The 14,156-nt window shown below is 38.5% G+C and overlaps 1 protein-coding gene across 1 annotated transcript in view; it reads left to right on the top strand.

Moving 5' to 3' along the window:
• Nucleotides 1–14,156, top strand: part of uhrf2 (ubiquitin like with PHD and ring finger domains 2) — a 161,895-nt gene that overhangs the window by 42,081 nt on the left and 105,658 nt on the right. The window contains exon 3 of the mRNA XM_080848064.1: nucleotides 7,215–7,510. Within this exon, the coding sequence (XP_080704190.1) occupies nucleotides 7,215–7,510 (296 nt within the window). The remainder of the gene's footprint in view (nucleotides 1–7,214; nucleotides 7,511–14,156) is intronic.

Below are 14,156 nucleotides of genomic sequence, written 5' to 3'. Positions count from 1 at the left end.
GGCCTGCATCATGGTTGAACAGGTGCTAATTTTGCAGTTGATGGGGGAGCTCTAGAGTGGGGAGGCTGAGACCACAGAGACAAAAGGCCTGCAACAGGTGCTAATGTTGCAGTTGTGGTGCTAGTAATACATAGAGAGTGTATATTTAGGTGCAAGAACATCTCTTATAGTTCTACATTCACACAAGAATTACTGATCACTACAATCAAATTAGAAAAATGTAATTAAAGCAACCAATGCGCGCTGAAAATAATGCATCCACTTTCACATATCTAACGTGATCCAGATAGCAGGATTTAGTCATAAAATAACATTCCGCAGTTTCGGGAACATAAATGCTTGGTATATCTCGGTACATAAACATATATACTGTATATCATTTATTTCTATACTCACACAATAATGATTAACCTTTCAGTTACCAGTGTGACAGCAGCCAATTTTCCGCAAAGACGTACTGTCACACGGGTGTGACTAGAATGTGGCGACACAAGCATTCCAATAGCAGCGTAACAATAAGCCTCTGTGTGGGTTACTATCTTCGCTAACGTGAGCTAACATTGTACATTCAGCCACCTTCATCCGTTATGCTTCTTAAAATCGTCTTGTCAGTATAATTTTGTTTACTATATGTAGGCTTACTATATTTGTGTGGTCCACGTCCAATTGTACATGGCAAAGTTACAACGTTTGCAAGTATAGGGAAGACATGATCTCCGGTACAAGACAAGCACAACAAGTGTTTTTTTTTTTCATGAAACTTGTATTAATGGTAAATTAAATATACATAACTGAAAATAATCATGTATGGTACAATACTCAGCCAAATATCAATTCCAACGACAGCTCGATATGAAAACCAGCATCGCAGCGGGAATATACCGTACATGAAATGCTTCACGAGCTGACTAGCTTAGAGGCATATGCTCCTCAGGATACGCATAATTGTAGTCTCATCATTGATGCACACAAACTGCGCAGACACCTTTTCATATTACAATCACTTGTCACTGACAAATCATATTTGCGCACTATCAGCGCATCCACAACATGCAACAGTTTGAAAAAAATAATGACACACCGATACCTGCATCGCATTCATTCATTTATTACAGAAAAACAAGTAGCGTAAACGTTAACTCACAAAACTAAATAAACATGACAAGAAATTTTGAAAGGAGGCAACAGCTCACTGATGATAAAATTCGGGACATCTTCACCGTCGATCTTGAAGATGCTTATGTTGATGCTGACTAAAATGACGAGCCTGAATCTGACAACTCGTTTTGCGAGGAGCTGCCAGATAATTTGGCCGCCTTGGATGAAGTGGATGAGGGAATGGAGCTGGAGGACAGACTCCCTTCCCCTCAAACACCACCTCAACTGATCCCCTCTTTTCCACCCCAATAACTAACTCTTTTAATCAGATGTTTTACCCCATTGACATCACATTGACTAGTCCATGATTAATTGGAAAGGAGGGCTGTCCTTCAAACACTTTATCCCCTCGAAGTTTTGGCATCAAGCTGGCAAATGTGAATCATGCTAAACCAGACTGAAATCTTCTGCTTTTCAATTCCTATTTTGCTCTATTACAATTACCTCAAATACAATTACACAACATATTTCTGGACAGCTCTGTTAAAATGTGACTTTAACAATAGTTTTAAGTGAAACTTTGCATACAAAAAAGCTAATATACTTATGTTTCCCTTCAACTATGCAAACTAAATAACAGGGTATGTCCAAGACATAATTGTGTATACTTGCAAGTCAACCGACATTACAATGGTCACAGACCTAGGCTCAGTCGTGACCACTTTAATGTAGCCTTTCCTTGGCAAGGGTCATGTTTTGTATGTGTACCACTGGTACAGCAGTCCCACCCTTTTTCCTAATTTACTGACACAAAAAACTGGTGCCTCAGTGACTGGTTAGATAAAACAGGAAAGGGATGCCAAAGTTCAGGGAAAAGATTTCCTTGGGTGACCTGGAGCATTTTAATAATGGACAAATATTGGCCAATGCCAAGATGCCCTGTGACCTTCTTGTGACAGGAACTGGAGTACTCCAGGCACTCGGTGTCCATTAAGTACATCATTGAATACCAGCGCCCATAAGCTTGCCCCCAAAACTCCTGAACAGAGCCCGGCCCAACCCACTATTGCTGCTCTAAAGGCAGCGTCTGTCTCCAGGCCAGAGGCAGCAGCTGAAACACACAGAAATACCAGTCTGTTAGTGTAATGGCCAAAATGTAAAGACACATACATGCATAAACCTACGGTACAAACACTGTTCATCGCTAAGCATAGATAAGTTGATGTCTCAACACAGTCATCAAATGAAAACCTGTTCATGAGTGAATGTGTGTCCGTGTGTGCTTGTGTTTGTTTGTGTGTGTGTGTCCATGAGCACATAAAAGTAATTGGCCTCTTTTAAAAATAAATGTTTCTGGTTTCTTGAAATATTCAAATAGTTTGCTATAAAGTTGTACACACTTTTTTTCATTTAGCCTAACTTTTACTCAAAATCACTGTTCGACATTTATCATGTTCCCAAAATCTACACTAAACTGCCTTCTATTTGATATTGACTACATTAACTTCGCAAAGTAATACACTGATATGTGGTGTCTGTGCACTTAAAAAAAAAAAAAAAGGTAATTTGACCTCAACTTCTCGTTCGCCTCATCTGACTAGCTCTGGATTTGAGCAAAAAATGATTGGCTATTGTTGTTGAACTGAATTAGTCGTTCACTTTCTGGAGTATATTTCCACATTATTTTCACATCTAGCTAGCTCTATTGGCCTACAGTGCGACATCGATTGTATTCACATTTGTATTGTTTTGCATTCACGCGATTGCATTGCATTTACACGTGTCATATTTCCGCTAACTAGCTCTATTGACCTACAAGCGGTTTGACATCGATTTTTAGGAAATAGTCGACAATCATCAACTGTTGGGCGAGGTGATGACAAATTCACGTGAGACTGGCTGGTAACTACTGCCACGACGTTATCATCACTACAAACGTGCAGGCACCTGTCGGCCTATGGTGATACGATGACGTCACACGGTTGACAAAGAAGCACTTGTTGATTAGTCTGATATTTGTTAAATATTTGTAATGAATACACTACTGATAAAAACGTCTAGATAGTAGATCAGGAAAATTTTGCATAATAATTTCCTTGAAGCCTTAACAATGAATGTTCCCGTAGAACATTCTGTAGAACATTCGTGAATCAGCCAGAAAAAAAACTCACCCACTGCGGTAGGTTGGTAAAAAAAAAAACTACGTTCTGAAAGGTTAACCATTACAACCGATTTGAACAGCAGATATAATATAAATATATAAAGCATATATGCAATATAAAGGAATCAATGCACGCCTGAAAATAATCCATCCATTTTTTTCGAATCTAGCGTGAGCCAAAGAGAAGCTTTTAGTCAGATTATACATGGTAATAATATCGTGGAAACATACCGAAATGCATGCTCATAGTGATGGAGATTATTTACAAACACTGTTAATGACATAAGGATATATGAATCAAGTGCCTTATTTTAATAATGATCTTATATGCTTTTCTTTTAACAGAGACATGGCTTTTCTGTGTCTCTGTGTATTATGTGTAACTTGATTCACTGGCGCCACTTATTGTTTCCTTAACCTTGTGAATGTGCAAGAAGCTCGGACGAGAACCTTGTTTTGACTATGATTTCTTACACTTACGGCGTCAGCATTAGACAAATCTAAGCATATAAACCTTGTGGTTCCTAAGTGAAATTGCTTCACTTCTCATCCTTGTTTTGTGAGTGAGCCGATTGCAATTGTTCTGGTTGAATAAATATACTGATTGACAACTCCGGAGTCCTGAAGTAACTTTGGGTGATTTTTCACCTATCACATAGTATTAGTATATGGGCCATTCTACCGAATTGATGCAAAGTCATGTCGGATATATTTTGAATTTTTGTATGTTTTTTTCCCAAAACTTTGTCCGTATGTATATTGTACCATATCTAAAGTACACATATCTAGTAAAAGAACTGTCAAGTTTTATATTGTATTTTCAGAATGTGTTGGAATGTTTTTCCTCTTCCAAAAATTGTCACTACCGAAACATCACATTTACTATAGTAAAAAAGTATTATTATTGACCTGTTCAGATTGTGTTTCCTTCCCTTCTCTGAAGAGTATTTTTACAAATATTTCTTGAAGATTTTCACAATGAAATCCATAGAAATGATTTTTTTACCAAATTTTCAAGTTCAATTGATTTGTTTCGGTAGTGACTGCACTGTTTCGGTAGTGACTGCACTGTTGGATGGATGTTCATTTCTCTCCCAAAATCATCCAAAAGGTGCTCTGGGCCTCCCTTTAGTCCACACAACACATTTATTTAAAAATTATGGGATTGAACTACTTGCCATTTCATTTTGTCACTACCAAAATCATCTGGTCACTACCATATGTTTCGGTAGTGACTGTTTCGGTAGTGACAATTCTAGCTAACTTTAAGCATAAATAAAGAATTCTAGCAAGCACACGGCTTGCAAACACATCTTTGAAGAGGTGTACACACATACAAACATAAGATTTTCCATGAAACCCCAAAAGGTTTACTTAATTGAAGAAAACATGCGTTTCGGTAGTGACAATTCTTAAGGTTACACGTCGATTTTCAGACTTTGGAACACATTTATATAAAAACTATGGGATTTAGCTACTTACCATTCAACCATGAGGGACAGAGATGCAGTGTCACTGCATGGTCAAAAATGCAGAGTCGTGGCTAAAACACAGGCTCAGCCAATGGACTAAAACTCTTGTGTTTCGGTAGTGACATGAAAACTAGGGACATCATTTTTTGAGTATAGTAAATTGATTTAAAAATTAAACCCACAATAAATCTAAATATTCCAAGTTCTGTTTCAACCCAATCATAAAGATCTTTGAAATTAAATCATTGAAAAAAATTGAAAAGTGTTATTTAAAGGCATTGAAATTTAGATGTCAGGGTTGGGGACAGCTACTTCCCAATAGAAAGTACCCTATAAATGATGATTTTATATATATTTAGCTTATCACTATCTCATGTAATGCATTGGGTTTATATAGACCATAACATTTTCTAATTTAATATCTATGCCTAAATACCTACTTGTTTTGTAAATATATTTTATTGTTGAGTGACTGCATATTACACGAATTCGGTAGAATGGCCCATATAATTCACAAACATAACTGTTGATATGTACTTACATGTCATCCGATGAATCTAAACTTTCTCTTCCTGAGAAATCTTTCTCGGTTTCTTCAATTTCAGAGTCCTCCTCATCATTAAGAAGAGCAGCTGCAAAACTTCTTCACGCGTAAAAGACTTAATTTCTTCTCAACAGTTATCGTCGCAAAAAAGCAGAAACGAGTGGCAGTTGTCGCAAAAAGCAGAGCAGAGGCAGGTGTTTACACAGCTGCTTAAAGCCTTATGGTCGCTGACTGTGACACAGGGCTCATAAATCTTGCACCGAGACATTACGCATTATCCAATCAGACCCCTACATCATTCAAAGACAGACAATAGACGTATCATTGTAAACCTAAGAATGTGTACTATTGGATAAAATAGCTGTCAATTACTTTATAGTGCCTGGATTGGGCGGAAAAAAGCAACTTTGTAAATCGCCAACTGTTACAGGAAATTAATAGTTTGTGTGTACCGTACTGTGGCAACGTTAACCACATAGTTCCTGTTGAGTACGATCTTAGGTTCATTTGGTTGACGCGCTCTTGCGCTGTGCCGTAATCAAAATCCAAACAATGGTGATCCGTTTCCTTACTTGAGTTTTATTGTATGATGATGATGAACTTGATGAATATGATCGTTGTTCCTACCGTGCAGTATAGAGATGCATGGAGTTGATATTGATGTGAATTTGACTGTTTTCCTGTATTCCAATGAAGTGTTCCACTCTAATTTCCTTTGTGTAGCGCAAGCTGCGGTCAAAAACCGTATGGCTACCTTCTCGGTACTCAAACTCAGTTGAATGAACGCAAACCCCTCCTAAATGAACGTCAGGTGCTGCAGTCACCTGCTTCAAGGGGGCGTGACCACGCATTCCATACTGCTCGGGAGGAAAGGCAAATTATAAATGATTCTGTGATCATGTACAATATTATGCAACCATGTAACTAAACTAATTTAACACCTATATTTTATACTATAAACGAAAACACGTTATGGCTCCAACAGTTCCGATGAAGAGACATATGGCTTTGATTATAAATGTTTGTCATGGCCGCGAAAAAACGGTGAAGTTTGAAGTTGTATCGTAAGGGAAATAGATACACGTTTTTCTCTATAATCTGAGTACATAAATAAACCATGATAAACCCCTCAGTTAAACTGTCCAGTATCATTATTTAGTTGTTTGGATAGTTAGTGATTTGTTCATGTTAAAAAAAAAATACATTTTGGCAAAGATAGCATGATTAAATGGACAATTAGTTTGAGGAGGCATCAAATCTCTGACACAGCAGTGGGCATATCCTCCGAGAGCAACTTTTCCCAACCATCCAGGAACAGTTTGGTGATGAACAATGCCTTTCCCAGCATGATGGAGCACCTTGCCTTAAGGCAAAAGTGATAACTAAGTGGCTCGGGGAACAAAACATTGATATTTTGGGTCCATTGGCCAGGAAACTCCCCAGACCTTAATCCCATTGAGAACTTGTGGTCAATCCTCAAGAGGCGGGTGGACAAACAAAAAAAAACTATTTCTGACAAACTCCAAGCATTGATTATGCAAGAAAGGGCTGCCATCAGTCAGGTTGTGACCCAGAAGTGAATTGACATCATGCCAGGGCGGATTGCAGAGGTCTTGAAAAAGAAGAGTCAAATCTGCACATATTGACTTTTTGCTTTTAACTTCATGTAATTGCCAATAAAAGCCAGTGACACTTATTAAATGATTGTAATGATACTACTCTACTTTGTGAAAATGCATATTTGTGTCATTCTCAAAACCTTTGGCCACGACTGTATACGCTATTAGTTGCTTTTATGTATTGAATAATTTGCCATATTGCCCTGCATAGCACAAAGATTCAGTTGCTTTGGTAGTGGTTCTGTACTCGGAATTGTTCATTTGTAGCTTAAATTTATATACGATTTAAATAACCTCTGTGTATTCTTTTTTCTGGTCAGATAAATGAGTTGGTGGACTGCAGAGACATCAGCATTGGTTCTTGGTTTGAGGCGACCATTGAGAATGTCACCCACGCCAGTACAGGACTGAACAGCAAGGCCACTGTTGCCACGGCAGCCAGAGGTGGCAAACCCAGCACAAGGACTAATGGTAAACTGGAGGTTGAGCAGACCGTAGCCAGCCGGGACAATAAGTGCAACGCTGTGCTAAACTCAGAACATAATGAGCCCTCCACCTCCCAGTCGGACTGCACAGTCATCCAGGAGAGGCTCATCTACCATATCAAATATGAGGAGTAAGTGTGGAGACATATGTTTCCATTTCACCAGCCTGTTCTCTGGAAATGACAAGCAGGATATCTCCACAAATACTGTCCTCCCCCTGTCTCTCTCTCTGTCACACTCACTCACTCACTCACTCTCTCTCTCACTTGCTCTCTGTATCTGTGTTCTTTGAGTGGGGAGAGAATGGGGTATCATGGGATTGTAACTACCTGCAAGGTAAGTAAAACTCCTGTGGTCATTTGGTGCCTTAAAGAAATGCACTGTGGGCTGGCAAGGACTGTGAGCGAGAGCTTGCATCAAAAGTTAAACATGAATTCAACCAATATGGTTGGGTATTGTTGGGATGTCATCAGTTCCTATTCTGATTTGGGTTCTGTTTACTTTCATTTCCTGAACATTAACAACACCATATATAAACCACATGATAGTATTTTTTGTCATTTAAAAAAAGCACAACCGTTCATTGACCACACCGGTTTGTTAAGAGCGGTTAATTAAATGGTTAATTACTTGTGTTATGTAAAACTATGTACAAGTGCTTCTAGCCATTAAACAGTAGTTGTATGAAGTAGGGGTGTCATCATCACAGCCACTTGTTTTAGCATGTGTGTGAAGGCAGGATAGTCATCAACACAGCCACTTGTTTTAACATTTGTGTGAAGGCAGGATAGTTATCAACACAGCCACTTGTTTTAGCATGTGTGTGAAGGCAGGATAGTCATCAACACAGCCACTTGTTTTAACATTTGTGTGAAGGCAGGATAGTTATCAACACAGCCACTTGTTTTAGCATGTGTGTTAAGGCAGGATAGTCATCAACACAGCCACTTGTTTTAGCATTTGTGTGAAGGCAGGGGTGTCATCAACACAGCAACTTGTTTTAGCATGTGTGTGAAGGCAGGGGTGTCAACACAGCCACTCAATCAGACATTACCTGGACTTTGTACTAGGTAGCTGGCAGGGTCCGTGTCATGAATGGGCATTTGATTCAGACATTTGTGTTCTCAAATGCAATAATAATGTTCAAAACTGCTAAGGTTAAGAGTTTGAACCTCCTTTTCATTCAGTTTTTTGAAGAACTGTTTGACGGCTGTGGTAGTAGCAGTAGGCTAGCGTCTAATCTCACAGCTCCACAAGTGTTAGTAGTAGTAACGAAGTCTGCAAGGAAAGAAAATACTGTAAACAAATGTATTTACATTAATTTCCTTTTATATAATATTCTCTAAATAGATGATGCACGTCATATACAGTATATATGTATACATTTACATGTTTAAAATAACCAAAAACAAACATAAGAATAGGTCGACAAACTCTCAAAGTGGGGTCCAGAGACCCATAGCCTAGGGATCCTTTTCCTTGATTGGGTGCCAGGGGGTCCCAACAAAGAACAAAAGTATTTGTTTTGATAAGAATTCCAACCATAAGTAACAGAATGTATGGCTGATTTGGTAATGGGTTTCATACATTTTTTGTCATAAAATATCTAAACTCAAAAATCTAAAATAGATGGGGGAGCCTGGAAAATAATTCCTCCCTGGTCTAATTTGTGGCAGTTTAGGGGTCCTTGATATACCAGAGTTTGAGAACCACTGTGCTAAATACTATTTGAACATGCCAATTACAGTGCTGTTTAAAAAAAAAAAAAGTGTATTCACCTTGAACTAAAGATAAAACTGACATTAACAAATAGTGAAAGCTGGTTAACACAATGAAACAAATGGCACTAACATAGGGTGACCAGATTTGAGTTTGTGTAAAAAGAGGACACTTTGTCGCTGGACCACGGCTCCTCTCCCGCGACGGAGTTCTTGGACATGTTTTTCACATGCAGATGACCCTGCCCCTCTCAGCCACGAAGTTTTCTTTTTTTTTAAACAGATGTCATGTACTATTGTAAACGATGCAACTAGTGGAGGATGCAAGATGCTCAGTGTTGCCAGATTGGAAATGCCGTATGGTATCAGAGGCTGGAGGATAATTATCCTATCTGTGAACACTGGGAAGGCGGTTGACTTCGCGCAAAAAGGGAGATACCCTTTCCCAAACTTGTAAGGACGAAATGACTAGTTTGTGAAAGACCCAGAGGAACACTAATATCCGGCAAAACCCTGGACGTTTTTAGGTCTCTAAAAGAGGAAATGTTTGGGTAAAAGAGGACGTCTGGTCACCCTAACTAACACAATAGACTGTAAGAGTTTACCTTCGATATTAACAGATGAAGCGCTAACGTCGGCCGCTCGGCTGTTGCTTGGTTGAGATTCATTAACGTTATCTTCACTCCATAGCGCTCAAAAACGCGACATTTCTGCAAAGGTACTGCATGCAGTATGGACAAATGTTTCGGAGTAATGGTAGTTTTTCCCCCTTTGACGAAAGAGATGTTTTGCAAGCATTGCAAGTGGCCCTGTGGTCATCTTTTTGCGTGAAATATAACCACCCTTTTGAATGCCTATGCCTAGGCAGTCTAAAACAAAACAAAGCTCCGTGCGCGTGACATACCTAAATGGCACTTACATCTATACCAGAATTTAAAAAAATCTAAAAATGGCTAATTTTTGAAGGTATACATAGCGGAATTGAAAAAAAAAAATATATATGTATATATATTTTTTTTTTAAAGAATTGATAGCGAAATCGAAAAGAGATTTGGCTAACGATTCCAAGAAATCGGTCCACTCGGAACCGGTTCTTAACCTTTCAGAACGTATTGTCACACCGGTGTGACAGCAGCCAACTTTCCGCAAAAGCGTATTGTCACACGGGTGTGACTTAGAATGTGGCAAAACGAGCGTTACAATAGCAGCGTAACAATTAGCCTGTGTGTGGGTTACTACTAACTTCGCTAACGTGAGCTAACATTGTACATTCAGCCACCTTCATCCATTATGCCTCTTAAAATCGTCTTGTCACTATCATTTTGTTTACTATATTTAGTCCTATGATATGTGTGGTCCACGTCCAATTGTACATGACAAAGTTACAACGTTCAGTCAAATATCATGGCCAGCAACGACAGCTCGATATGAAAACCAGCATCGCAGCGGGAATATACCGTACATGGAATGCTTCACGAGAGCTGACTAGTTTAGAAGCATACGCTCCTCAGGATGCACATAATTGTAGTCTCATCATTGATGCACACAAACTGCGCAGACACCTTTTCATATTACAAATCATATTTGCGCACTATCAGCGCATCCACAACATGCAACAGTTAGAAAAAAAATAACGACACACCGATTCTTGCATCTCATTCATTAATTTATTACAGAAAAACAAGTAGCGTAAACGTAAACTCACAAAACCAATAAACATGAAAGACATTTTGAAAGGAGGCGTCAGCTCACTCACTAAAATTCGGGACATCTTCACCGTCGATCTTGAATATGCTTATGTTGATGCTGACTAAAATGACGAGCCTGAATCTGACAACTCGTCTTATGAGGAGCTGCCAGATAATTTGGCAGCCTTGGATGAGGGAATGGAGCTGGAGGACAGACTCCACTCCCCTCAAACACCACCTCAACTGATCCCCTCCTTTTCCACCCCACTAATTAACTCTTTTTATCAGATGTTTTACCCCATTGACATCACATTGACTAGTCCATGATGAATTGGAAAGGAAGGCTGTCTTTCAAACACTTTATCCCCTCGAAGTTTTGGCATCAAGCTGGCAAATGTGAATCATGCTAAACCAGGCAGAAATCTTCTGCTCTTTAATTCCTATTTTTCTCTATTACAATTACCTCACATACAATTACACAACATATTTCTGGACAATAGTTTTAAGTGAAACTTTGCATACAAAAATGCTAATATATTAGATTAGATTCAACTTTATTTTCATTGCACAGAGTACAAGTACTGAGACAACGAAATGCAGTTTATCATCTAACCAGAAGTGCAAAATAGCAATAAAAGTGCAAAGAATGTGCATATGTAAAGTGGAATAAGTGAATAAATAAGATATATACAGTAAGAGTTAGGTATGAAATATGAACAGAATTGGGACTAGCAGCAATTGAGGTAGGAAGTGTAAAGAGATATGAAATATATAAAGTGCAGGTGTAAGTCTAAGTGGTGGTAATACGTAAAGAGAAGTGAATGAGGTAGTAGTAATATAATGATTTGTAAGTGTTGTAAGGTGTAAGTACAGTAAGTACAGTAATACAGCAAAGATGGATTTTACTGTATTAACTGTACTTACAAAGTGGGCCATATACTTATGTTTCCCTTCAACTATGCAAGCAAAATAACAGGGTATGTCCACGACATAATTGTGCATACTTGAAAGTCAACAGACATTACAATGGTCACAGACCTGGGGATGTTAGGGTCAGTCGTAACCACTTTAATGTAGCCTTTCCTTGGCAAGGGTCATGTTTTGTATGTGGACCACTGGTACAGCAGTCCCACCCTTTTTCATCATTTACTGACACACAAAACTGGTGCCTCAGTGACTGGTTAGATCAAACAGGAAAGGGATGCCAAAGTTCAGGGAAAAGATGTCCATGGGTGACCTGGAGCATTTTAATAATGGACAAATGTTGGCCAATGCCAAGATCCCCTGGGACCTTCTTGTGACAGGAACTGGAGTACTCCAAGCACTCGGTGTCCATGCAGTACCATTCCTTCAGGACAAGCTTATAAATATCAGCGCCCATAAGCTTGCCCCCCAAAACTCCTGAACAGAGCCCGGCCCAGCCCAGCCCACTACTGCTGCTCTAAAGGCAGCGTCTGTCTCCAGGCCCGAGGCAGCAGCTAAAACACACAGAAATACCAGTCTGTCAGTGTAATGGCCAAAATGTAAAGACACATACATGCAACATACGGTACAAACATTGTTCATTGCTAAGCATAGATAAGTTGATGTCTCAACTCAAAGCAATCAAATGAAAACTGTCATTGTTCATGAGTGAATGTGTGTCCATGTGTTTGTTTGAGTGTGTGTGTCCATCAGCACATAAATGTAATTGGCCTCTTTTAAAAATAAATGTTTTTGGTTTCTTGAAATATTCAAATAGTTTGCTATGGAGTTGTACACACTTTTTGTCATTTAGCCTATCTTTTACTCAAAATCCCTGTTTGACATTTATCATGTTCCCCAAATCTACACTAAACTGCCTTCGTTTTGATATTGACTACAATAACTTCGCAAAGTATTTCACTCGTATGTGGTATCTGCGCACTTATAAGGCAATTTCACCTTAACTTCTCATTCGCCTCATCTGACTAGCTCTGGATTTGCGCAAAAAAATAATTGGCTATTGTTGTTGAATGGACGGAATGAGACGTTCACTTTCTGGAGTATATTTCCACATTATTTTCATCAAGCTAGCTCTATTGGCCTACAATCTGTTCGACATCGATTGTATTCACATTTGTATTGTTTCGCATTCTTGCGATTGCATTGCACTCACACTTGTCATATTCAGCTAGCTAGCATACACATGTGTCATATTCAGCTAACTAGCTCTATTGACCTACAAACGGTTTGACATCGATTTTTATAGCCTAACTTACAACTCTGATGTTTTCTGGATATCATAAATAAATAAATTATAAGGTCACTTACCCTTTGTTGAATCCATGTGAGGAAAGGAAATAGTCGCTGACAATCGTCAACTGTTGGGCGAGGTGATGACAAATTCACGTGAGACTAAGTGCCACAACGTTATCATCGCTACAAACGAACACGCACCAGCCTAGTTGCGATGACGTCACACGGTTGACAAAGAACCACTTGTTGAGAAGTCTGATATTTTTAAAATATTTTTAATGAATACACTACTGATAAAAATATCTAGATAGCAGATCAGATCAGGCAAACTCTGCATAATAATTTCCTTGAAGCCTTTACAATGACTGTAGAATGTTCCCGTAGAACATTCTGTAGAACATTCTTGAATCAGCCAGAAAAAAAACTCACCCACTGCTTTAGGTTGGTAAAACAAAAAACCTACGTTCTGAAAGGTTAACAAGAACCGGTTCTCGATTCCCATCCCTATTCCTGTGTATAGGCCACACGCGAGTATTACAATTTAACAAAATCAATGTATAAACTGTGGTTAATAGTTAGGAGATTACAGTATTTATGCGGCTGCTTTTTCATTTCCAGCAATGCCCAGCAATTTTCAAACAATTGTTTAAAACACAAAAAATACTTAAAATACCTTCAATAAGCAGCTACTCCAATCACAGCTATTCATGATGCAAAAAAGTAATACTTAAACCTTAAAAATACACCTTATAGTTTTTTTCTTATGGATTTGCATCTGTATGTTTTGAAGGATGAGTGATGGAGGTCAGTGCACTACTACCAGTTTAAATGATTAGGGTATTAAAGTGTACTGTATTGTTCTTACATTGGAGGACACAGACCTCTTAACCCTTTGGTGCCTGTGTTGAACATTCCGTTTTTTTGCTGCTTGATGTCCACCTTTCACAAAAAGGTCTAATTCTCAAGCCTACTACACACCATCAATTAAATAAACATATAATTTTAATTAGAATCATCAGCTCTATTAAATTAGGTAAAATATATCTGCTAATTTTAATGAAGTAATGAGTAGTCTTTGAAAATCCTCTCCAAATATTTGTCATAAAATCGGAAAAAAATCACTTATCTGACATTAAAATACATTTTCAGTATAT

This window comes from Sprattus sprattus (assembly GCF_963457725.1).
Source record: "Sprattus sprattus genome assembly, chromosome: 11".
Lineage (NCBI taxonomy): Eukaryota > Metazoa > Chordata > Actinopteri > Clupeiformes > Clupeidae > Sprattus > Sprattus sprattus.
Note: the sequence above shows the minus strand (reverse complement) of the source record. Positions and strands in the feature narration are given on the sequence as shown.